The sequence below is a fragment of the Narcine bancroftii genome, chromosome 14 (assembly GCF_036971445.1).
Source record: "Narcine bancroftii isolate sNarBan1 chromosome 14, sNarBan1.hap1, whole genome shotgun sequence".
Lineage (NCBI taxonomy): Eukaryota > Metazoa > Chordata > Chondrichthyes > Torpediniformes > Narcinidae > Narcine > Narcine bancroftii.
The window spans coordinates 37,430,193-37,457,416 of NC_091482.1; the positions used below are offsets into that span (position 1 = coordinate 37,430,193).

A 27,224-nucleotide genomic window follows, 5' to 3' on the forward strand; every position below is an offset into this window, starting at 1 on the left:
ATTCAGGAGCAAAGGGATGATGCTTCCGTTATGTCTGGCAATGGTGAGACCATATCAGGATTACTATGGACAGTACAGGTCCCTTATTTAAGAACGTGTATGCATTGAAAACAATTCAGAAAAGATTGTCTTGTCTTAATCTGAAATTAGGTGATTATTTTCTCTCTTTGGCTTCAAGTCTTTGGAATTCATCTTCAATGGACAGCAGGATTAGAATCTTCTAATATTTAAAGGACCAGTTAGCGCAACACAATTATAGCTTCAGGTACAAATCCGGAGCTGTCTGTAAGGTGTTTGTACATTCTCCCCATGACCTGTGTGCACTTTCCCCAGTGCTGTGGTTTACTCCCACCCTCCCAACGGACATGGTTGGAGGTTAATTAGGTGGAATTGTGCAGTGCAAGTTCCATGGGCTGGAAGAGGCTTCAACCCTGCTGCATCAATACAATAAAACTAAGGAGCTAGGTTATGGGAGTAGGAAGGAAGTGGAGTTGATGTAACATCAAATTAGCCTTTATTTTATTGAACAGTGAAGAAGGCTTGAGGGGCTGTGGTCTCCTCCTGTTCCTAGATCATGGGCAGCACAGTTGACAGAGTGGTTGACGCAACGCCTTTATAGCGCCAGTGTTCGAGACCGGGGTTCAAATCCCGCGCCAACTGTAAGGAGTTTGTATGTTTTTCCTGTGCGTGGGTTTTCCCTGGGGGCTCCAGTTTCCTCCCACTATTTGAAACGTACCAGGGGTGTAGGTTAATTGGGTGTAAATTGGGCACCACGGATCATGGGCTGAAATGGCCTGTTACTGTGCTGTATGTCTAAATTTAAATTTAAAAAAAATCCCATGTTGGTGTTTGGGAGAAGTTGGGTCCCACATTCAGGTAAGGCAGGGAATATTCAAGGGAAAATTTGCTCAAGAGCCGGCAGAGTAGTGGGATGTGTACCTTGAAGTATTTAATATGACACAGAAGCAGTCTATTCTCCCAAGAAGTAAGAACTCCATCTGCTAAACATCAGCATGACTAAACAATTTTGAGCAATATAACACAAAACACAACATGAAAAACTGAAATAAATATCAGTGGCTGGGACAGATCGTGAGATTCAAAAAAGTGGGCTGAAAAATGGCAGATGGAATTTAATGCTGATAAATGTGAGGTGCTTCATTTTGGTAAGAAGAATCAGAATAGGACATACGTGGTAAATGGGAGAGCATTGAGGAATACAGAAGAGCAGAAAGATTTAGGAGTAACGGTACATCGTTCCCTGAAGGTAGAAACTCACGTGAATAGGGTGGTGAAGAAGGCTTTTAGTATGCTGGCCTTTATCAATCATTGCATGGAATATAGGAGTTGGGAGGTGATGTTGAGATTGTATAAGACATTGGTGCGGCCTAATTTGGAGTTCTGTGTGCAGTTCTGGTCGCCTAATTACAGGAAGGATATAAACAGAGTGGAGAGAGTGCAGCGAAGGTTTACCAGAATGTTACCTGGGTTTAAGCATCTAGAGTATAGGGAGAGATTGGACAGATTAGGTCTTTATTCTTTGGAGCGTAGAAGGTTGAGAGGGGATTTGATAGAAGTATTTAAGATTATGAAAGGGATAGACAGAGTGGATGTGGATAGACTATTTCCGTTAAGAGGAGGAAAGATTAAAACAAGAGGACATGAGTTAAGAATTAAGGGGCAGAGGTTTAGAGGTAACATGAGGGGGAACTTCTTTACTCAGAGAGTGGTAGCCGTGTGGAATGATCTTCCGGGAGAAATAGTGGTGGCGGAGTCAATTGTATTATTTAAGAAAAGGTTGGACAGGTATATGGATGAGAAGAAGATGGAGGGTTATGGGCATTGTGCAGGGAGGTGGGACTAGAAAGGGGTGTTTGGTTCGGTGCGGACTAGAAGGGCCTAATGGCCTGTTTCCGTGCTGTAATTGTTATGTTATGTTATGTTATATATCATACTGCATATGAACATACAACTCTCAATAGCTGATAAGGAGAGCAAAAACACTTCAAGGGAAGCTAGATTTTAATGGATACATATGCATGTATAAACATTTACCAAATCTGGTAACATTCAAAGAAGCTATTTATTTATTTATCAGAAATCAGAATATGAGACACAATAGCATCTAACAATGGAATATTAAATTTGAAAAAAATGAAATTTCACATTTCAACACAGTAGACAAGCAATACAATACTTGGAATGCATTAAGAATTTCACTGCGTGGAAGTGAGGGACTGGATCAGTTACTTAATGTAGCAATCCAACTGAACCAGGAATGAGTCTTATTCTTCTATAGCCACAAAACAATTGGTTTAAAGACCATTGCTCAAAAGTAAATTGGTCGACACATCAATGAGTAATATGGGTTAATCTTGAGCTGTTCTTCTGTCCCACTAAGAATCCTGCACAAAACCTCCCCAAAGTTTGGAGGTCAATGGCTCCACAGTTCACGTTCAGACCTGAGCCTGAGAGAGGCTTTGGTGAATTCCCTTTCAACCATAATGTGGAACTGAGAATTTGTAATCAATTAATTCACTCTCAGGAAACACAAAGAGCACCAAAAAAGAGCAAATCACTTTTATGACAACTGCAGCTTGAGTATTTCCAAATGGAAGCTAGCAGTACATTAGCAAAAGATAATGGGTTAGCACAGAGAAAGCTGGAACTGTTAGATCACACAAGGAAAAATATTTTCATTGGAGTTCTCACCATGCGATATGGATGATCTTTGAAGAACACTTCTACATCAGCTGCTTTAGTCAGGTAAAGGCCAGAGAGTTGTTAGGAACCCAGGCTTCCCTTCTAACTATATATTACTGAACCTGTTAAGTTCTTACAAGGATACAATAACTTCACATTTTTTATACTGGTACGAACCTTTTGCTCATGGCTTCTTTGCGATTAAATTCACCATCTCAAAAATGTCTTGCTAAGGTTTGAGCTCCCATGCTTTGGATTATTACTAGCCACAAGTTTACTGAATCACAACCACTGAAATTAATTTATTTGTGAAATATGTGGGTTGTTATTGAAATTGGGTATCTATACAGAAGAAAATGTTCATTCAATGGTTGCAACACAGAAACTTCAACTATGTTTTTGCACCAATCCAATTGCCCTCCTTCCTGAACACACTGAGTTCACCTGAGTATGGTTCCTTGGCAAGAGAAAGCTGCTACTCTCTGGATGAATTGAGACATTAAGTGTTGGCAGGCTATTTGACTTCAAAAGATACATCTTGACTGAGAGCATTGCAGGAATACTCTGACAAAGACAATTGAGCTGTGGTCTAAAACGGTAGCTTTGGCTAATTAGCTCTCGCCCAACAGTTGATGATGATTATGGAAATCCTACTGGAACTGGAATGAGATCAGTTGACCCAGCACAATGAGAATCCACATTTTTTTCTGACAGTTTCTCCTCTTGTCTTCCTAAAACAGGGGATTATTGGAGATCACAAGCTCTCTCTACATAATGAAGTTTAGCCTTCCAAAGCACCACCAGAAAATAATATGCATCTCTGAGAGAAAATAAAAATACTGCAGACACTGGAAACAAAATCAGGAAATGCAGAGAACTAAGTAATGGTCCTCAGCCCCTACTTCAGGTAACTGTTCCAGCTGGTGAAATTAGACACCCCCAGAGGACACCAAAAATAGAAAAAAGACTTGCAAAATCTTTCTACAGAGAAAAGGGTTAAATGCTCCAGGACACAACCAGTGTTTCCCTTTATATAGTATCCTCATTAAGCTAATTGCTTGAATTGTTCTTCCATTGCTGAGATGGCAATAAACATGCTCTACAGGTGATTGATAGAGATTACAATCACCACATGGGGTGATTTTTGAATTTTTGAATTGTCATCATTCAAAAATTTTTGGAACTGTTGACATTATGGATGCATAAAAGCATCTCCCCAATTTTTTTGGGAAGAACAGTGCTACAGGAGATTACCTTGCCTAAAAAAGAATACGTTGATTGAAGCCAAATTTGATCCCCATTTTCACTGTTCAGTTAACCAGACACATGTCAATCCACCCAAGGGACTGATGAAAGCAAAAAAAAGTTCCAATTGGCAATAATGCAACATTCTGGCACAGTGATAGAAATAAACACTTGCATTCTTCCCAGAGTGTCAGCAAGACACTTTGCAAAGCGCAGTCTGCTTTATTCACATTCAAGTATGAATATAAAAGCCATTTCTTAATGAATAATTATTATTACAATAAAGAAAAAGCCAAGGGTCATAAGGATTAATCAATGCATCTCCAGCAAAATACAGTGAAAAGCATTTCAGTGAGACCTTACATCTGATGAGCCACACCACTGTTACTGTTTTGTCAAAGTTTATTGAAAATGGGGATGCAGTTTAAAAAAAAGTAACAGGAAATTGCAACAAATACATCTACCAAAAATCAAGCATTTTGCACTAGGAGAATGTAGACACCATGTAGCATGCTGCTGACATGTTACTGTAAATAAATCTCTTCAAATGGAAGACACTCACTCTCAAGTCCTCAGGTTTCAGTCTGATACATGACTGCTGGGTAAGTCTCAAGAGGAGCCAGACATTGGTTAGCTTCAGTGATAGACAGGAGGTCAGGATTAACAAAGCTCCACCGACACCTTTCTGATTAATGTGTCTGATACGGAACATTGGTGTTCTTCTTGGGAAGTCGCACAACAAAACCCTTCAAGAACCTGCAGAATTTCTGCAACTGAAAAGAACGAATTTTTGAAAGGAAATTTTGCAGAGTATGAAGACCAACTTGGGCAAACTAATTCGCTTGGGAAACATAACTCAAGAGCTTTAAATATTTCAAGATGCAGTATTTTCTCCTTAACCTGGCCAATACTTCAACGACAACCCCAACATTTTGGCTCTCCTCCATATTTGTTAGATCCTATGGAGATTTGCACAGATGTTAAATGACCTTGCTCAATTACACATCAGGTCTCAATTAATTAATAAAACACAACAGAAAACAAATATATCTGTTGGAGTAATATTACATTAAGATAGTGGTTTTTTAAAAAAAAAACAAAAAAGAACAGGAATTTCTATCACTGAGAGTGACTACAGTTGATATCTTCTACTGAATGTATACAATTGTGTTTTCACCATTTCATCAGTGCATTTCCATTAAAAAACATCAAATGCAAATTCTGCTCATGATCCATTTCTAGTACACACTGCTAGTAATATTTGCTGAGTGGAGTGCATTAAGATGGGTACTTCCAGTATGACTGGGGATCTGGACCCAATCTTCAGTTCTTCAGGAGGGTGTCGTAGACTTGGTAGACGTATTGTGATACCTCCGGTGCTCTGCATTTCAGTGACAGCTGGGAGGGAGAAAGGAAACAATTATTATTGAGAACAGGGAGCACCATCAGTGAAATCTTTAAGCTCGAATACACCCAGAATGTAACATTTTGCTGATGTAGATATTGTAATCGGGGGAGACCAAAAAAAAATCTGTAATGCCTGGTTAGGAGGTAGATGCAATGGACTGACAACTTGAGTTAGGCAATACTCAAAGCAAGCAACTTGTAGAGGCTGAGGGAACAGCTTGGCAACATGTGAACGACTGTGATTCTGAGGTAAAAGTTGTCTGTGGACAGGTTATTGTTTATTGTACGTTGGCTCTCAAATTTTTCCAGTAGCTAGCAATATTCTTTCAGGGTTCATAAAAACCACATAAATATTCATAATATGGTTGAGGATATTTTAAATATAAAGATTGGATAACCAGATTACCCAATGGGCTCCTGGATAATTATCTGGCAGCTTGGAAGATGTGTGGCTGCATACACAGATGTATTCTGAAGAAGATCAGGAAACCATCAAGAGTGAGTAATTGATAATGTTGTCAGGAATACGCCATTCTTGCCTGTAAACTTTATTTTTGAGAATATGGCATATAATAATCTGTCCTGAAACATTCTGATCAAAAAGACAAGAAAAACAAAGTCTCCAAATTCACTAGACCCATTGGATAGGAACCTAAAAGTGTTGGGTGATATGTCTAGCCCTGCACTGGGGTATGAATGTTGAGCAAAGAAGATTGGACATGTGCAAGCTAGCTTGCAAGTGGAAATCCAAGGTGAACTTACACAGAGGGATCTTGGAACCAGCAAAGTATTTGAAAACAGCAGAACAAGTCATTTGATTCAGCAAGAGTGAGAGAGTATTTTAATTACCAAGGCACTGACATCTCATGTGAAACTAACCCCAGTGGTTTTCAACCCTTTTCTTTCCACCCACATACCACTTTAAGTAATCCCTTACTCATCACAGAGCATCTATGGCATAGGGATTACTTAGGGTGGCATGTGAGTAGAAAGAAAAGGGTTGAGAACCACTGAACTAACCTGATTCTTTCTCCAGAGACAGAGGACGATGCAGATACTGGAATCTGGACCTGAATCCAATCTCCAAGTGGGTTTCCATAAGATGTCAGCAATTTTCTGATGCCCACTGATGCTGCTTGACCTGCTGATTTCCTCCAGCAGGTTCTATCTCTGACTGCACCAATACAACATTTAGGGAAACAACAAAATGGAAGGAGCTAAAGGAAACTTGCAGTTTGAGACAATAATTTCCAGCAGTGGTTTTCAAAGTTTTTCTTTCCACTTACATCCCACTTTAAGTAACCCCTATGCCATTGGTGCTCTGTAATTAGTAAGGGGTTGCTTAAGGTGGGATGTGAGTCGGGGGGGGGGGGAAGGTTGAGACCCAATTGACTCAATTTGCTTGAGAAAAATAGTCATTGGCCCATTTCCTTTGGAGCTATGAAACTGTGCACATAACAAGTCAATGAGGTAAAACAGTGGTTTACAAACTTTTCCTTTCCACTCACAGACCACCTTAAGTCATCCCTATGCCATAGATGTTCTGTGATTAGTAAGGGATTGCTTACGGTGGAATGTGGCTGGAAAGAAACGGTGTGAAAACCATTATTCTACAGGATGGATACAACTAAAAGGGTGCACTCAAAGTTGCTATGTCTGCAAATGTTAAACTTTCTCTTTGAATCTGATTCTATATTTTCCTTTCAAATACAATTAGGGCAGCACAGTTGGCGTAGCGGTTAGTGCAATGCTGTTACAGCACCATTGATTGGGACCTGGGTTTGTCTGTGAGGAGTTTGCACATTCTCCTCATGTCTGGGTGGGCTTTCCTCACAGGCTTCAGTTTTCTCCCACTGTTCAAAATGTACGGTTGTAGATCAATTGGGGAGCACGGGCTCATGGGCTGAAAGGGTATGTTACCATCCGGTATGTCTAGATTTAAATTTAATAATGTAACTTTTGAAGTGGAATTTCTTGTAACCTGGGGAAAATATTTGCTCTCTGCATGGCAGTTTGATATTGATCTTAGATTGAGCCTGTGAGATTTTTAACTTCAAAATTTGGTCTCTCCAAGAGATTTGATGCAGCTTCTATCAATTGTTAAAGTAATTTATATATGAGGCATATTACTTCAATTCACCTGGTTTCTATTACTATCTTTGTACAAGTACTACTTTATTCACTGCTATATACAATTGAACTATGGGAATTAATTATTTTTTCAGATAAGTAATTCTTTCCATAATTTTCAAGTTTGAGATAAAAGCAGCAAAGAAAGAATTCTCAAGCTCCCTGTACAACCCTGAATTAACACAATGGTGTCCTCTATCATAACTTAATATACACATTATAACATGCAACTACCTAGGAGGAAATTATACTAGCCAACACTTACTTCCATAGAAACTGACAAGCAGTGATAAGTTTTGAAATCACTAGATGCAACTGTGTAAACAAAGACTGTAATGGCACTGATTTACCATAGCTTACAAACAAACAAAGAATACACTCACCCGTTTCTTCCAGCACACCATGAAGTCGACTTTCTTTATTACATTGCATTCTTCAACTCCCCAAACACCGTCCAGCCAAACCCCTCTGACCTTCTCATTGGCTCACTGCCACTCGGGTGATCCTGACACTCTCACTTCCACCTCCTGCATCTGAGATTCATCAGCCATAATCTGACGCTTAACGCACCCGTGCGTGAGTTGCAACACTTACATCATCAACAGCAGCTGACACTGCTCCTGACGAAGGTAAGTACGTGACCACAACAAGACCACTCTCTTATAACTGTGCATAGCAAGGAGCCACTTGACACAAGTGTTTGGAAACTGATTAGTACGGTTATGAAGATAAGGGTTGGTTAATCAATGTGATCACATACGAATTTGTTCAAAATAGTTTGGATGGGGGCTGGAAATGACCCAGTGATCTTGGGTAGAAAATCACCAAAGAATGAGGACTGAATTTAATGCATTTCAAGGCTGTCAAAATAATGATACTGAACCAAATACTGAAATATTAAGACCATTCCTAAAAAATTAGGTGAATATGGTTTAAAAGAGCACCTTAAAAAGGGGAAAAACAAATGATTAGAGGCATCAAGGTGCAGGCCATTTTAATCGTGATCAGCAGCAGTGAATATCTGTGAGACAGAGGGCAGAATTGGAGTCAGAAAAAGCTGCCTAGAAAGCAAGGGTGAGAATTACATACATATTTAACCAGAACACAAGCTTAGCAAGTGCATACAGTAAGATGTGTTTTGAGAATCACTCCTCAAATCAAACAAATTCCTGCCACTGTCAAATTCACTTTTTATTTTGTCAGATGTCTGACGTTTTTAGAAAAAAATGTTGTCAGTTCATGTAATGTGAGGACGGGATGGCAAAGGTCTGCAGACACTGTGACTGAAGTAAAAACAAAAAATTTTAAATGTTAAATTTAGACATACAGCACGGTAACAGGCTATTTTGGCCCTTGAGTCCGTGCCGCTCAATTTATACCTAATTAACCTACACCTCCACTACGTTTCAAATGCTGGAGAAACACAGCAGATCAAACAGTACTTTATATAACAAAAATAGAGATATATGTTTCGGTTTGAGCCCTTCATCAAGATATGGACAAAATGTTAGCAGGCGCCCAAACAAAATGGTGGGTGGGGTGGGTGGGACAGCTTTAGTGCATAAGTTGGCAATTTGGCCCATCGAGTCTGCTCTGCCATTTCACCAAGAACCAACCCATTCTCCCACTCAACCCACAGAAAATGTCGACTGTTTAATTATGAGTAATGGTGAGCAGCGGGTGGCACGGTTGGCGCCGCGCCTTTACTGCGCCAGCGATTGGGACTGGTGTTTGAATCCTGAGCTGTCGGTAAGGAGTTTGTACATTCTCCCCGTGTCTGCGTGGGCTTTCTCAGGGGGCTCCGGTTTCCTCCCACAGTTCAAACTGTTCCAGGGGTGCATGTAAATAGATTGTAAATTGGGCTACATGGACTCATGGGCTGAAATGACCTGCTACCATGCTGTATGTCTAAAAAAATGTGTTGAGAAGCTGGAAAGGATGTCAAGTACAGGATTTGGGCTGCTGGGGGTGGGGAAGAGAATAATTTGGATCGTCTTAGAACATTTATAAAATGTCGATGTGGTGTTTGGATATCAATGGTTGTTAATGAGTCTCCAAAGTTATGCCAAAAACAAATAAATTCCTAGCACCTTAAAGGAACACACTGCTGGTTATTGATAGTGAGCTGCACAGAAACAAAGTCATGAACAAACTATATTTCAATCACAACTATGACAAATATTAATATCTGTCTACATAAAACATAATCTGAATGATACTTCAGCGAATAGAACTTGCAAATTAGATCTTAGCAAAATGGGCACGGTTAGCGCGACTGTATTACAGCGCCAGCGACTTGGGTCTGAATCTGACGCTGTCTGTAAGGAGTTTGTACGTTCTCACTTTGTCTGCGTGGGTTTCCTCTGAGTGCTCCCATTTCCTCCCACCTTTCAAAGATGCACGGGATTAGTTGGTTAATTGATCATACAAAAAGTACAGTATAATATGCGCATTATATAATTTTTATTTTCTTTCTTTGGCTTGGCTTCGCGGACGAAGATTTATGGAGGGGATAAAAGTCCACATCAGCTGCAGGCTCATTTGTGGCTGACAAGTCCGATGCGGGACAGGCAGACACGGTTGCAGCGGCTGCAGGGGAAAATTGGTTGGTTGGGGTTGGGTTTTTCCTCCTTTGCCTTTTGTCAGTGAGGTGGGCTCTGCGGTCTTCTTCAAAGGAGGTTGCTGCCCGCCAAACTGTGAGGCGCCAAGATGCACAGTTTGAGGCGATATCAGCCCACTGGCGGTGGTCAATGTGGCAGGCACCAAGAGATTTCTTTAGGCAGTCCTTGTACCTTTTCTTTACAAACTGGGTAAACATATATATGTATGTGGGCCATACAAGAATTACTTTTACATGTTGAAACAATGCGCACAATTTATAGCAGGCATGGGAAAGTAGTAGCGGCAATAAAACAACGTGCACATTTATAGCAGGCATGGGAAAGTTGCACCGGAAATAAAACAACAGGCACAACTTATAGAGGGCATGGGAAAGTATTAGTGGCAATAAAACAACGGGCACAATTTATATCAGGCAACCTTTACAAATGCTTTTTGATATTCAGATAATTTCAATTTTGGTCTTTTCCCTTCAATATTACCTAATAAAAATAACATTGGATGTTGTAGGAAGTTAACCTGTTCTAAAAGAATTGCTAAATTTATCCAAAAGGGTTTCAATTTATGGCAGGACCAAGATGAATGTAAAAAAATTACCTATCATCTGACCACATCTAAAACACTGGTCTGATAAATATGGACCCAATTTATCTCTTAAATAAGCCCTTAATTAATAATAACAAGAGTATTATTTTGTATCCCATATTTATTCAAATGACATTAATTTTTTTTTCCTTCATAACAATCTTCTATATATCTAATTCCTTTCTGAGACCAAATGTTTAAAAATTGAGAATGGAATAACTCGATTTTGTAACCAAGGCATTTTAGGCAGGATGACCCCCCACCCCCACCCCTCATTTCTATCTCATTGTTTAAGGGAAACAAAAAGGAACTCTATGGTGACCTGAAAGAAAGAGGTTATCATCTGGAAAACCTTGATGGGGCAATTTTCTTCGGCAAGACACTGATGTGGCTGATTAAAAGGGATCAGTTTGTGTCCAAGACCAACAAATCTCTCTCTGAAAACTGATAAGAACGTTCCTGAGCTGCAACCATTTACCTTTCAAGCACCAAAGCCTGGTGAAATTCATAAATGTTAAATTCTGTGCACAGTATAAGAATTGCCTGCAACCAGTGAACTTGGAGGAATGAGATTGGATTGTGAATCAAAGAACACGTGAGCTTAAAATTAGAAGGAGGTCAAGTTAGGTTAGTTAATAGTGATAAGTTAAAGTGTGTCCGTGTTTTCATGTTTAAAGATAAATAAAAGCAACTTTTGTTTAAGTAACCATTTGTCTTGGTGAACATCTATTGCTGCTGGGTTTTGGGGCCCTCTGGGCTCGTAACACCAGGATGCGAGAATATTAAGTATGGGCTGGCCATTTGCCCACTGGAACCTGTTCTTCACCCAATGATATCACCTTAATGTCCCTTTCACCAAGTAGTCTGCTTGACTGGCTAACATCCATTACCTGAAATATTGCATCCCTCCAACATTGAAGCACAATAGGTGTAGTATGCAACAACAATAAAACGTCACCTCACTTTCTAAAGAGCTTGAGGAGTCTTGGCCTGTTGTTGGCTGCACTGGGCAACGGAGCAGAAGATCTGGCTCCTTTTCCCCTCAATCCACATCACACGAACAGGTACGATTAAAAAAGTGGTTTTCAAACTTTTTCTTTCCACCCACATCCCACCTTAAGCAATCCCTTACTAATCACAGAGCACCGAGGGCAAAGGGATTACTTAAAGTTGTATATGAGTGGAAACAAAAAGGTTGAGAACCACTGGGCTACATAGATCAAGGGAGAGATGGGAGTCAGACTTGGGCATCACAATTAGTGAGAGATGCTAGTCGGACTGGTGTAGAAACTGTATGACAGCAGTGATAATTTTAGATACAGATTGGTTCAATACAATTTTTTTGCATCTTCAGTTCTACTTCACATCGCAAAAAATCCATAAGGCAAAATCGGAGGTGTTGGAGATGTGCTTTAGGTGTGGGGTGGAGGTGAGAATATTTGTTCACGCAACTTGGTCCTGTGTAAGGGTAGGCCCATTTTGGCAGGATTTAGCTAATATACTAACCAAGATAACGGGAGTAGCCTTCCCACTGGACCTGAAGTTATATCTTTTAGGGAACCTTATGGACAAGCTATAAACTATCTAAATTCCAAATTCAACTCATATTAGTGGCTTTGCCAGAGCAAAAAAAAATGTATAGCGATGACCTGTAAGGAGAGGGGACTCAATCAGTCGGTGGACTACAGAGATGCATAGCTGTGGAAGAAAATCACGTATAACCTTAGAAATCAACATAGCTCCTTCGTCAGAATATGGCAGCTATATTTGACACGCATGGGAGCACAAATGTAGCCACACCCCGACGAAAATACCAAGAGGTGGATTAATAAAGTAATTATAAAAGGGAGTGGCTTCGCTACTTTTCCGGACATTCATTGAAAGCACTGACACCGCATCTAATTTTGTTTTTAATGTTGTGGCCAGTCCGATCATACAGTGGTTGATGTAAATTTTTCCTTTCAGTGGTTTTTCTTTATTGAAGGGGTCAGGAGAGGGAGGGGGAAATATCACATTGAAGAAATGTGTGATGCTATTTCTATTTTGATGGAAAACAAAATAAAATATTAAAAAATTACTAAAATACAAAATGTGAATTTAATTTTGTTTTTTATTTTGTATTTATGCTTTGTAGTAAGATATTTAATGAAGCATTTCTCATACACATAAATTACTTGCCTTCCACAATGCAATGTAAATGTGAAAAGCTTGTATACATTGAAATGTCAAGGGGGACAGACAAGAGAAACGATTGAAAACTTAGAGAAAGATTTAGAGTTATTCAGTTGGCAAAGTGACAACTGAATAATGCAACTTAACAACAAATGCCCCCCACACACTCTGTGTTCCTGAAGGGCATCCCTCATTTTCCATGCCGTGCTACTTTAATAAAAACAAATTTTCAATCCCCTTGACAACCTGGCTTCCTTGGCCTTGATATCTTCAGCATTCATCCTCATGATTCGCGCTGTTACAGCGCCAGCTATCGTAACCGAATCAAGGTTCCAATTTTGCGCTGTCTGTAAGGAGCTTATACTTTCTCCCCATGTATGCGTGGGTTTTCCCCGGGGCCTCTGGTTTCCTCCCACTGTTAAAAACGTACTGGGGGGGGGGGGTGTAGGTTAATGGAGTGTAAATTGAGTGGCACGGACTCATGGGCCAAAGTGGCCTGTTACTGTGCTGCATGTCTAAATTTAGATATAAAATACTTCTAGTTTCCAAATGTGGATGTATCTGCAAGTAGCTGTTTCCAGTTTATGCTTGGCAGGCTCTGTGTATTGATAACCTTTTACCTTTTGGAACCTTTGCAAATGTCACCCTGTTTATTTCTTTAATGTAAGGTAATCCCAGTTAACACAGGAGAAAGGATATCCTCTCTACTATAACTCTTTTGTACATTTCTCTTGTACCTCACTGTAGTTTATTTACATTCCTGTTCCAATCTAGGCCAACAATTAGGATGCTCCAGCAAAGTGATCAGCTCTATTTTTATTCTAAGCTCTACCTCTGTGGCTTGATTCAAAGAGCCTTCTAAGACACCCTCCCATCAAGTGAATAGAACTGCTAAAATATTCAAAGGGACGCTCCTCTTCACTCTCTGGAACAGTGGGGTTTGATCAGAGGAATTCTTGCTAATGGGAAGAAGATTGAAGAAACTCTTTCCTCTATAAACGTTGGCAATTAAATGGTTGGAAGCCAGGCAAAGGTGCCTTTTTTATTCTGAATAATACAGCATTTCCCTGACAGCTTCAGAATCTGAATTTTTAAATTGTGTGCAGGACTACACTCGTTTGTCATGGAAAATAATGGGTTATGGTTAACGTGTAGATCCCCCAGGCACATATTGCTCAGGTTTGAAAATGGCACAATAATCAGACACAAATGTCTTCTAATCAGCTAAAACAAAGTTAGATTATTTGCATAAAAATATAAACTTAATAAGACCCAATCACAGGTGAAACTGTACTAAAATGTCCATCTATAAACTAATACCTGAATCAGAAATTCACACATAATTCAACCAATTTAACATCAGCATATCCTATGATTGAACAAACCAAAGTATCATGTGTTGGAGTGATTGGCTGGTTCCATGTTGCTGCTCTGAACCAATTCAATTGACTACAACAGTAGATGCACTGAATTAGGGATCAGTATCCCATAGTTTCTAAGGAGGGTGGGGTTATGTTCTTATTCTGTTTGGAAGGAGCATTTCTCTGAATATCAGGGTTGGGTTTGAGCTTAGTGTCTCTCATGTAGGATGGCTAGCAATAGATAGTTGTTCTCTCGTCTGTCACATGGAATATAGTCAACTTTGCCAAATAGTGGGTTGATGGACCATCACCCTCTAGCAACAATGTCTATTGCCAGGAGAACAATGAAAACAGTTGGTTTCAAATTGAATATATAATTTAAATGGACAAAAACTTTTGTGTTGCACAAGAGAATGCTGCAGAGATGCTGACTTGCATGCAAACAAAAATAGCGACTATGTTTCAGTAATTGGAATGGTGAATGATCGACAGCATAGGAGGATTGAAAATCCATTCATCTGGGTGACAACTGCTCTTGCTACTCTGACAATATTATCTATTTATGATTCCAGTAGGAATGGGGATTCACATAAATTTCTTCACAATTAATTTAGTACATGCTTCAGTAACTAATTGTGTGAATTGTGAATAATTCCAAAAGAAGTGTGCATTTTTAGAAGATACTCTTCATCATATTTAATAAGGAATTCAGGTGAAAGCAGAAGTATTTATGATATGAAATTTGTTTCCATATAGAAAAATTGAGCCAATAGTAGGGAGGCATTGCCATGAGACAAAACAGAATAGAATATGTCGAAGGGATCATGTGAGAGGAGCATAAATTCTATTCAGTCAACCCGCTTATTTTGATGCTCTTGTTGCGGCCCGCGCCTCGGGCCAACACCGGAAATCACCATCGAACACGGCAGCTGGCAAGATCTTGCATGGGCTGAGATGCCCGTTTCCATAGGCCACTGGTGGAACTCTGAAACTGGCCAATCACTGCTCGTGGATCACAGGGGGCCCAATTGGTGGCTGGCCCGCTCAAGCCCGGTGGTGATGCAGCTCACTAAAAAAATGGCAGAGCCCCTGAATAAACTCAGTGTCGAATACACTCTACTGGCATGTATGTCTTCTTTCCTATGCAAGTTTTGACCTACAGCTGTGAGCTGTGGCAGTGATGACCCCGACCGGCCCAAATGGCATTTTGAATCTGACAATGAAGCAATAATCCGAGATAAACGCTGTAGCACTGAAGCTGCTCTGCTTCTGGACTGTCCAACCACGGAATAGCAATTTGCTATTCGTAAGATCTCTGAGGCCGACGTGCGCTGCTACTACTACTTGGCCAGCGCCCCTGACTAGGCTCGGTAGCCCGGATTATCGATTTCCTCCAGCAGCTCCTGGAAAAAGGAAGGTATGTGACCATCAAAGAGCTACTAACTTAAAGTGCGAGTCTACTGCATATTGACGGTTTGGGGTCATGGCCCCATCCACCCTTATGAGTGACATGCTCGCTCTCTACAATGGCCATACCTTATGCCCACTGTTCCAGCAAATATTCCTGGAGAGGCTGCCTGAGGACATCCAGCTGCTCATCATGGAGGAGGATTTCGAGGACCCCAGGAAGGTGGCTGCCCGAGCAGATGTGCTATGAGTGGTGAAGAGGGATGCCTGCGACACCACATCAACAGAGCCTGGCCACGAGGAATGCTGACCGGTCATCTGACTGACCGTCCAACCAACCAACCAAAGAAATGAGACGCCCCATTGATGAACTGTAATGTTATTATCATCACGGCAGGGATCCGATGCCCAGCGATGCTGCTTCCTCTACGTGTTCCAGGGAAATGCCCAGGCCAGTCATTAATGGCTGCGATGATCGGCCAACTGCAAAGCCTCCTATATATCCAGGTCTCGCTGTCGGGCCAATGCTTCTTAGTGGGCACGATACAGTGTCATTTCCTCCCACCAGCCCCGAGGTTTGCTGTGGCAAAATGGGCTGGGAATTCCAGGTGGCAAAAGACTCCAATAGCTGAATTTTTGGCACCCGTTTCATGCCCTTTTGCTTCAGGTACCGCCGGTTCACCTGGAAGTTCACCATGGCAGCCGTGAAGCAACCACTTTTAAGTGCCAACTTCCTGAGGGCACACTCCCTCCTGGTGGACATCAAGGGCATCGACTGGTACATGCCCAGACATTCCAATCGCTTTCCCTCAGCGGCACCAAGGTCACCAACCCCCACCTGCACTCGAAGAGTTCTGCCACCAACGAGTTTTTCAAGATCCTGATGGATTTCCCCACCACCAGCATGCCTTACTTCCATTCGGTGGAACCCAAACATGGAGTGATCATGACTGAGGGCCCTCCCCTCCATGCAAGGGCGCACCGGCTGACTCCCCCCTCAAAAACTTAACTTGGATAGGGACAAATTAAAAAAATTGGAGGAACTGGGCATTGTGAGGCACAATGGTAGCCCCTGGGCCTCACCCCTCCACGTGGTTCCCAAGTCAGCGGGTGACTACTGGTGCCTCGATGAGGCCACTGTTCTAGATAGATATTCCCATGCCACATATTGATGACTTTACTGTGAACTTACAGGGGTATGGATATTTTCAAAGGTGGACCTCATCAGGAGTTATCACAGGATCCTGCTTCATCCAGATAACATCCCAAAGACAGCCATCATAACCCCCTTTGGATTGTTTGAGTTCCTCCGCATGCCCTTCGGGTTAAAAAATGTGGCTCAAATTTTCCAGAGGTTGATGAATGTGGTGGGCCGATATCTGCCCTTTGCATTCATGTACCTTGATGACATACTAATCGCCATCCTCATCCGCGCTGAGCATGCGACCCACTTAACATCAACTGTTTTCCAGGCTGAGTGATTTTGGCCTCACCATCAACCTGGCCAAGTGCCAATTTGGTCAAGAGATTATCCACTTACACTAGACCATTGCCAGCGAAGGTGCAGGGAATTCACTCTTTCCCCATGCCATCAATGGTGAAAGGGCTACAGGAGTGTGCAGATATGGCCAACTTCCTTCCATCACCTGCAGCGGCATGCATCGTGAGTCCAACTCTTTCCCCTCATGGCAGGGCCCAATAAAAACTTCCAATGGACCCAAGAGGCCACTAAGAACACCCTAGCCAACGCCATCCTCCTCGTGCACCCCAGGACAGACACCCCGACCATCCTCATCACAGACGCCTCCAGCATAGCAGTTGGGGGTGTACTTGAGCATTGGCAACCGCTGGCCTTTTTCAGTAAACACCTTAGGGCACCATAGCTCAAGTACAATCTACAAGGACCACAAACCCCTTACATTCGCCTTCCGTAAGGTGTCTGACCCGTGGTCAGCCAGGAAACAGTGGCACCTGTCCTACATCTCTGAATTTATTACGGACATTGAGCATATAGCCAGTAAATAATGTAGTGGCTGACGCCCTATCCCGGCCAGCTATTTTGCAGTGCACGATCCTAACCCTGGCATCAACTATACAGCCCTGGCAGAGGCACACCAAGCAGACCTGACATTCCGGCACACCAGACAGTGCTCACCAGCTTACACCTGGAAGACGTCCAGATCGCCCCCGGCAATCGCAGGCTGCTCTGCGACACATTGACAGGTAAACCTTGCCCTCTTGTTCCAGCCACATTGAGGAAATGAGTGTTCGACTCAGTCCATAACTTGGCTCACCCCACCATCAGGACTACTGTTAAGATGGTGGTGAGCAGTATGTCTGGCACGGCCTCTGCAAAGAGGTTGCGCTATGGGCCAGGTCCCAGGACTTGTACTCATTGCCAGTCATCCAAAATTCAGACCCACACAAAGGCCCCCCCCCACCACCACAGACATTTGAGCCCACACGTCACCAGTTCAGCCATCTGCACGTTGACATTGTGGGGCCCCTACCTGTGTCCAGAGGCACACACTACCTCCTCACACTGTTCGACCGGGAGACTAGATGGCCAGAGGCAGAGCCGCTATCAGAGGCGCGTGCATGGGCCCCTCTCAACATTTGGGTAGCACATTTTGGAGCCCCCGAACACCTCACTTCAGATGGGGGATCTCAATTCATTTCTAGTCTGTGGACTGCCTTAGCCCATGCCCTGGGGACCCAACTCTACCAGACCATGGCGTATCACCCACAGGCCAAAGGGTTGGTGGAGAGGTTCCACAGACACCTCAAGGCAACTTTAATGGTAAAGCTGACTGGACCTAATTGGGCTGACGAGCTTCCCTGGGTCCTGTTGGGAATTCGAGCTGCACCCAAGGAGGACCTCAAGGCATCGTCTGCTGAGTTGCTCAACAGCGCACTCCTGATCAAACCGGGCAAATTTGTAATGACCCCTGAGGACTTAGGGGAGCCCCCAGAGACCACACTGTCCCAGCTTTGTGAGCACCCAGCCCCCACCAAGCCCAGACCCCACGGCCAGCCCCACATGCACATCCCCAAGGACTTAGCCAATTGTAAATACGTATTTGTTCGGCTTGGGACACACCAGCCACTTCTCCAGAGACATTACAAGGGGTCATACTGTCTCATAAGAAACCATGCCTTCACCTGTGTTCTGGACATTAGTGGCAGAGAGGAGGAGACTTTTACCATCGACCGGTTGAAACTGACCTACTTAGACTCTGACCAGCCCATCACCCATCCAACCCCATGGTGTAGGGGTCAGCCTCCTAAAAGTTCTGTTATGATAGCTGGTTCTTTGGGGGAGGGGGTGGGTTGGGTTATGTAGTGGCCCGCACCTTGGATCAACACCGGAAATGGCCATCGAACACAGCGACCTGCAAGACCTTGCACGGGCTGAGATGCCTGTTTCCGTAGGCCACCGGTGGAATGGTGAAACTGACCAATCACTGCTGGTGGATCGCAGGTGGCCGGCCTGCTCAATCCATGCCCCGGTGGTGATGCGGCTGAGCTCACTATAAAAGGTGGAGCTCCTCCTGAATAAACACAGTGTCGAATACATTGTACTGGTGTGCAGGTTTTCATTCTTCCCTGAGTCGAGCTACAGTCCACGAGCTATAATCTTGAGCTATAACCTGGGTGTAGCAGTAGACACTCTGCTACATTCTCTCTACAATGCAAGTTATTAACTTGGAAGCAGGGCGAGTTCAATGGCTCACTGAGGTCCTTTATGGATGTGTTCCAATAGAGCTGGGTTCAGTGAACGTTCTAATCACACTGTTGATCTCTGCCATGGGTGTACAACACGGAGGCTTTAAATATTACCTTTAAAAGTGGTCTGAGTTCTAATAATTATTATGTGACAATGCTTAATGTACAAAATATACATACTCACAAAAATAAACAATGGTATTTATAAAGCATTTTAACATGAAAAATAAGACATTTCACAGGAAAATTATTACACAAAATTTGAAGTGTCCACAGAGAAAACCATCGGGTTCTGAGAACTGTTTGAAACCAGATTGTTCTTAAATTGGAACTGAACAAGAATGTGTGGGGAGGGGATCATGGTTGTGATGGCAAAGTGAGCAGGCACAGAAACAATGACCACCAGCCAGCCTCTCTGACCCGGTCAGTGAATGGGCTTGCTCAGTGCTCTCTGCTCTGCATCACCCTTTTCTTGACTGTTGTGGCTGAGGGCTTAAGAGAGAGAAGAGACAACATGTGGAAAAGCTCCATTCCCACCCGGTAGAAGATGTCTCCAGGCCCCAGCAAATCTATCCCGCCAGACTCCCACATGTTCTTTCAAATGTCTGTACATTGGGCATTCATAATCTGGGATGTTCTGTAACAGAACAGATGAGTTGAGGCTCTGTGAAAGAGGGCGGCATTACATGACATTATAAAGGAACAAAGAGATCCAAAAGGGTGAAAAAATTTAAAAGCAAATATAATGAGACAGAAAGACATCCAAGTACTTGAAAGCAAAGCATAGGGAATCTAAAACTGTTCAACTGGCAGTCAATATAGATCAGAAAATGGGGGAAATGGGTGCAACTAAAGACATTAGAAGCAGAGTTTTGGAGCATGGGATGAAGCAGAACGTTGTGATAATTAAACTTTGGAACAACGAAGCTACAGATCAGTCTTTCAGATGGAAAGAGGCAAACAATGAGTAGGTGAAAATGTTTGATCTAAAGAGTGAGAATGGACCAGTTTGATCTAAAGAATGATAGTTGCCAGGGCCAGAATGGAACCAAGCCAGGGGAATGCAATGCAATGTGATTGCTGGCTACAGAATTACCAATGGGAACCAATATTTGGTTGGTTAACTGCTTCACTTCACAAAATAGGATGTCAGCTGACCAGTTTTGTTGCATTTCCCAAAATCAAATCAATGTTGCTCAAACCATTATCGTAAATCAACAGTTGGAAGTAACCCTGGGAGATCACAATATTGATACCATTTCTTACAAGGATTCATGGGATCAAATCGCATATGGACATGGAACTCCATTCAATGAAGAAATGAAGTGCTTGATATATTTAAAAAAGTTTGTAAGGTTCTCACACACATGGATGCAAAAAAAGGAGGGTAATGGGTGTGAGGTAGGAAGGTTTAAATCTTAGAGTAGGTTTAAAAATATAGATCAACATACCATCATGGGCAGAAAGGTTTTTAATGCACTGTAATCTTCTAAGTGCCAAGGATAAAGATGGGAAATCTGGATTATGGGGGTGTTCATAACACAAGCTGATCACTCTAACACTTCAAAATGAAATTAGAATTGGGCATTTTTTCCACCATACAGAAGAACCCAAGCACAATATGGGTTCATTAACTGAGGATTTGGTCTTGGACCACAAGGTCTTATTTTTTGAATACATGTCAGAGCAAACCATTAACAACCCCAAATAGATGTAAATGCCTTTTATCATATTCATGCAACAGTGGCTGCTCAGAGAAATATACTCCCTTCAGTCTAATTTTAAATCTTTTTTTTCTGCATGGATTCCTGATGCTAAAAAATGATATGACTTCTGAAGATGTGGAACACCAGAGATTTCAACATCAACTGATGTAATGTACTGCCTCCACCGAGCTGATGCTCACATTCATATTAATCAGTGGAACTACAAATACAGTAGTATATGTTTTCTCTTTGTTAGGATCATCTTTTCTTGCAGAATTACCTTTGGTTAGATATAATCAATAAATAAGTTTATTTCCCAGTTAAATTGGCCATTGTCAGAATCCTAAAACTCCAGGCAAGATGTACAACAGCCTGATGCATTGCAAATTTCTAATTTCTCTAAAAACATACGTTGGAAGTGTGCCCCCCACCCCCTCCACACATCAGATTTTTAAAAAAATTATTGCCCAACCTCGTTCCCCTGGATAATCAGTAATATGTTTAGTTTAGATTAGTATTTGAGGTAAAGTCCATGAGCAACTAGGGCAGTGGTTTTCAACTAATCACAGAGCACCTATGGCAGAGGGATTACTTAAGGTGGTATGTGAGTGGAAGGAAAAAGTTTGAAAACCACTGAACTGGACCTTGACAGTGGACGACAATTCCTTCTCAAAGGTCTGTTAAAATAGAATAAAAGTCAAAGGCACTTTGAATAGTTCCATTCTCCTCTCCTTTTTTAATTTTATCCCAGTAAATAAACTACCATAACCTGAATTCTATAGCAGATCCTGTACAAGAAAACCTGACTGGGAGAGGAAATGGATTCCTCAAGGAACATGTACTGTATGTTTCAAGAGAGTCTAATTTCCAAGTCTGCACAATTCACTCTTGAGCCTTGGGAAGTAAACTCAAAATGACTGCTGCAGTGTGCTCTGAATTTTAAGTGGAGCTCAGCCTCTACTTCTGGTAGCTCAGACAGGTTAGGACACAGCATTAACATAAGAATTTCCCCTTCAACTAAGGTTTCATAATCTCTCACTGAAAACAACAGTGGCTGCTCAGAGAAATATACTCCCTTCAGTCTAATTTTAAATCTTTTTTTTCTGCATGGATTCCTGATGCCAAAAAATGATATGACTTCTGAAGATGTGGAACACCAGTGATTTCAACGTCAACTGATGTAATGTACTGCCTCCACCGAGCTGATGCTCACATTCATATTATAAAATTGCAGCCATTAAAATGAAAATCTAACTCAAATGAGAACCAGATAACCGCCCTCACCCGCCTGACTTGCGCTGCCGGTCTCCCCACCCCCCCTCGCCCGCTGCTGGTCTCTTGGCCGACTGACACTGCTGGTCTCTCGCCTGACTGACTCGCGCTTCCGGTCTCTCCCCCTCGCCTGCCTGACTTCCACTGCCGCCTCTCTCTCTCTCTTCACTTTCGGGTTTTTGGAGATTTCCTGATTTTAGATGTCCGGATAAAGGATTGTGTACCTGCATTAACTTTTGCTCATCATATCTCAAAGTTCTTAAGAATAAATTCAGGTCCCCAGTACCTTGTTGCGCAAATAGGGAACTCAGATGAATCAAGATCACAGATCCTAATAAATGCAGAGGCACTGTATCTCAAGATAACTAATTGAAAGGTAAAGAAACTATAAAAATTTTTGAGAATTGAGAAGGTAAACTGTACAATTCTGTATGCACGATTTCTTCCATTTCATCAATGTAATGATATGGAATCAGGTGTTATTTGGACCATGACATTCCTTGATCACACTATAGTGTTCTCCATATTCAACCTTTCCTATAAAATCCCTGGCTTTATTATGTGAGATTGGATATGAAATGTCTGGATCATTCCCCTGGTTAGAGTGAAACCTCTCAATTATGGATGATCTACTCATTGCTAAATTTTGCATCATCAATCCTGTAATTAATCCCTTTAGACTATTCAACAGATCTTCAAGCATATGCTCACATAATTGAACGAATCATACTTGGGGCTCTAATTCCTCACCAATGGCTAATGTCAGATAGGCCACAGCAAAGCGAGAAATGTAAAAAGCTGGCACCGTGGAAGAATAGAAAACATCACTGTGCACAAAACTGCAACTTTTCTGACCTTGGAACATCTGAAAGAAATTAAGTATTTTTGAATAACTGCCTCTGTAAAATAAGGAAATTCTGCAAGCAATCCTCACATAGAAGTAGCCCAGATAATGTGTTTTAATAGTAATGTTCAATGGATTAAAGTAGGTGACAAAAAGGATTCCCTGATTTTCCTCAAAAATGTGTTATTGCACTTTATGTCCACATCAGAGGGAGGTTGACAATACTGCCTAAAGAGTGGCACCTCCAGCAGCACATCACTGACTGAAGTTTCAGTCTAGACCACGTACTCTACGTCTACATACCTCTGATAAAGTTCAAATGCAACCAATGAGCTACAGCTAACTCCACAGTGATGCCTTCCCAAGATTTGGACGGGAATACTATGCAATCAAGTAGAACTCTCTCCTTCAAAAGAGTGATAGATTATTTTTATTCAGTAAGGGTAGTAAGGAGAATGCAACAAAGGTTGGAAAATGGAGTTGAAGTATGGATCACCCACCTAATAAAAGGGAAGAATATACTTACATAATGAAAGGCTTACTGTCACTTTCAAATAAGTAGGACGTTTATCTTTGTTGTTCTTTAGGATGTTTGAGTTGTTTGCCAGAATAGCAGACAATATAAAGCATTTCACTGTATCTCAGTACATATGTCAATCAACTATTCAATTCAATATTATATTTAACCTGACATAGAAATAAAAAAATAGCTATTTGTCTGCATAAAATGATATTTCTTTCTATTGCTGCCTTGAATTTTAGTCTTTCTATTTATGCATACCCTCTTTTACAAGATTCTGAAGTGGCAATGCTATCTTAGGAACTCAGAGTTGGTGGGATAATAGTCAACCTGTACTTGATGCAGCTCAGCACTGAATCCCACATCCAAAAATGGGGATCATAAATATTCAGAAAACAATTATATTCTGTTTTCATTTTAATGTATTCTGACAAAAAAAACTAAAAAAAAGGATATTTCCACAGCACAATGCATTAATGCTAAGTGAATTTTAGAATGTAATTAGCTAGTTTATGCCTTCTCGAAGAAAATAAAAACTTTACATGGGTACTTTCCACACATAAAGATGTCTGCATTTTGTACTGAACTTGTGTGCTTAGCTCTAATGAAGCTACTGGGCATAGAGCACATTTGCTTTTCAGAAACCGTAGCAACCTGGAAGCAAGTCCATAATGGGCCAACTTCCTTCACCATCAAGGCAGACTCTAAGGATTCTGCATGGATAATGTTATCCCTGGACTTAGGTAACCTTGACAACCTCACCAATTTCTGAAACTGGCAGTCATCTGTACTATTCTGTTCCAGAATATCTCAGATGGTTCTTCCATCCTGCCAGCTATAACAATCAGACAGAGTCTCTCCCTCACCCATGATCACACATACCTATGAGGAGAGTGGTTACTTGTGCATATTGTTTCAATTTTCCTCTCCACCACAGACAAGATAGTCAGAAAATTTCTATTGACACCTACATGGGTTTTATAAGCATGCCCGAAACAAACAGAAAACCCTTATGAAAACTCATCAAATAAAAAAAATTGCTGGACCATTATATACTCTTACCGTGTAGTTGGGGTTTCCAGGTTGAATGCGCAGTTCTGCAAGCATCCAAATCCCATTGGTTAGTTTCAAGGATTGATATAACATATCCTGCCCCTCCACATTCCTTTTTGCAATGGTAAACACGTTGCTATTCTGCAGTTTAGTGGACACCATATCTGAGAAGAAAAATAACAGAAAACATGAGCACAGAAATAATTTCATTTATTACCTGTTTTCTTAAATTGATGGAAATGTCTTCATTGCTCCTTGTTGATGGGTTATTTTCAAGTTTTTGCATTCTACATTGGTTCTACAGCTAGGTTTGATTGTTATGTTCTCGGTCTATTCAATATAATTTATTAGCAGTGAAGCACAGTGATATATTTTGTATTGCGAAGATCTAAACTATCTGACAAACTTTGGATCCTGCAATTCCTACCACATTGATTGGCATACAACTGGATAGTCTGAAAGACAGAGCAGTAGATTTTTTTTTCGCTCTTAACTTGCTTATTGGTCTGGTTCTGCCTATAGCAATGCTATTATCAAGCAGCTGAATTTACGCTTGTTACGCAGAAAAAAAAGAACGAATTGTAAATTAAGCTCCAGGGCAGTGACTTCCTGTTGCAGATTCAAGAGTATCAATAACAATCTGAATTTTGAATATGAGCGACAGTGTTACAAGTGAGTCTGAATACCAACAAGTCTTTAAGTTGAGTCAGCATTCAAACCCAATTCCAAAGGCACAAATTCCTAACTTTAATGATGGCCTGTACATTAGTTGAAAAGATAGTTCGGAGACGCCATTCAGTACAAGATCAGGCAGAAGCTTGAACTGATTCTTTACCTCTCCTGGATCCCACTCTCCTCTCTCATTTCCAGCATTGAGATTATTAAGTCTGAGATAAGCATTACTTTTAAACTTTATCCTAACTGCTCATAACAGATTATGTGTATCAAGGCATAATGTCAACCGACCGAGTATTCCTGTTCTCATTCCCTTTTACAATCTGAAAATTCACATTATTTACCCTTGAAGCGTGGTTTGAGTATAGCATAATTATGCTATACTTAATTATATAATTAAATGATAATATAATTAAATATAATTAGGCCGACAGCATCGAATCCATGCTGCTGAAGATCCAACTGCGCTGGGTAGGTCACGTCTCCAGAATGGAGGACCATCGCCTTCCCAAGATTGTGTTATATGGCGAGCTCTCCACTGGCCACCGAGACAGAGGTGCACCAAAGAAGAGGTACAAGGACTGCCTAAAGAAATCTCTTGGTGCCTGCCACAGTGACCACCACCAGTGGGCTGATATCGCCTCAAACCGTGCATCTTGGTGCCTCACAGTTCGGCAGGCAGCAACCTCCTTTGAAGAAGACCGCAGAGCCCACCTCACTGACAAAAGACAAAGGAGGAAAAACCCAACACCAACCCCAACCAACCAATTTTCACTTGCAACCGTGTCTGCCTGTCTTGCATCGGACTTGTCAGCCACAAACGAGCCTGCAGCTGACGTGGACATTACCTCTCCATTAATCTTCGTCCGCGAAGCCAAGCCAAAGAAAAATTATGCTCACATCTCTTTCTTGGGCTGTTAAAATTAATTGACAAATGGCTTCAGTCATTTTTCAACAAATTGTAACATACAGAGCCTTCTATAATGTGGATGTCGTTTATTACTACAGAGGCCCCAAACATAACAAACATCATCAGCGGAGATAAGTGTACCAGTACATGTGGCAACCAAACATGCCCAGGCCATAACACCCCCACCACTACATTTCACAGATGAGGATGTCAAGTCACGTTTATTGTGGTCTGATTGCACAAGTACAACCTGACAAAACAGTGTTCTCCGATCTTCGGTGCCAAAAATGCAGACGCACAATCAGACAGAACACATTTACATACAAATAATACATATCCAGGACTAGTATTATATTTATAAAAACAAACAAACAAACAAATATTGTTTTGTTCATATGAGAGACTCGGATGGTCAGCGTGAGCAGTTCCTTTGGTCGTTCAGCATTTTCGCTGCTCGTAGGAAGAAGCTGTTCCTCAGCCTGGTGGTGCTGGCTCTGACAGTCCTGAATCTCTTCCCCGACGGGAGCAAAGATGCTGTGTGCAGTGTGGAAGGGGTCCTCACTGGTAGATCACATTGATGGAGGGGGTTGGCAGTGGGGGAGAGCAAGACTCCAGCGATTTTCTCTGCCACTCTTAAGGTCCTGAGGATTGACCTTCCCTCCATTGATGGATTCCAGCAATGAGGAAGTGTACAGGAAGGAGACAGAGCAGCTCATTAAGCGGTGCCACATCAACAACCTTGTGCTCAACATTAGCAAAACCAAGGAGATGATTGTAGACTTCAGGAGGGAGTCAGGGGAACACAACCCAATCCTCAATGAGGGCTCAGTAATGGAGAGGAAGAACTTCCAATTCCTGGGTGTCAACATCTCTGAGGATTTGTCCTGGA

At 41.7% G+C, this 27,224-nt stretch overlaps 1 protein-coding gene across 5 annotated transcripts in view; it reads right to left on the bottom strand.

Moving 5' to 3' along the window:
• Window positions 1–2,064: 2,064 nt before the first annotated feature.
• The window catches only part of LOC138749600 (AP-2 complex subunit beta), a 325,506-nt gene continuing 300,346 nt past the window's right edge, over window positions 2,065–27,224 (bottom strand). For all 5 annotated transcript variants that reach the window (XM_069911214.1, XM_069911213.1, XM_069911216.1 and 2 more), the window contains 2 exons: window positions 24,760–24,914; window positions 2,065–5,346 (listed from right to left, as the gene is read on the bottom strand). In XM_069911214.1, the coding sequence (XP_069767315.1) occupies window positions 5,272–5,346; window positions 24,760–24,914 (230 nt within the window). In that variant the 3' untranslated portion in view covers window positions 2,065–5,271. The remainder of the gene's footprint in view (window positions 5,347–24,759; window positions 24,915–27,224) is intronic.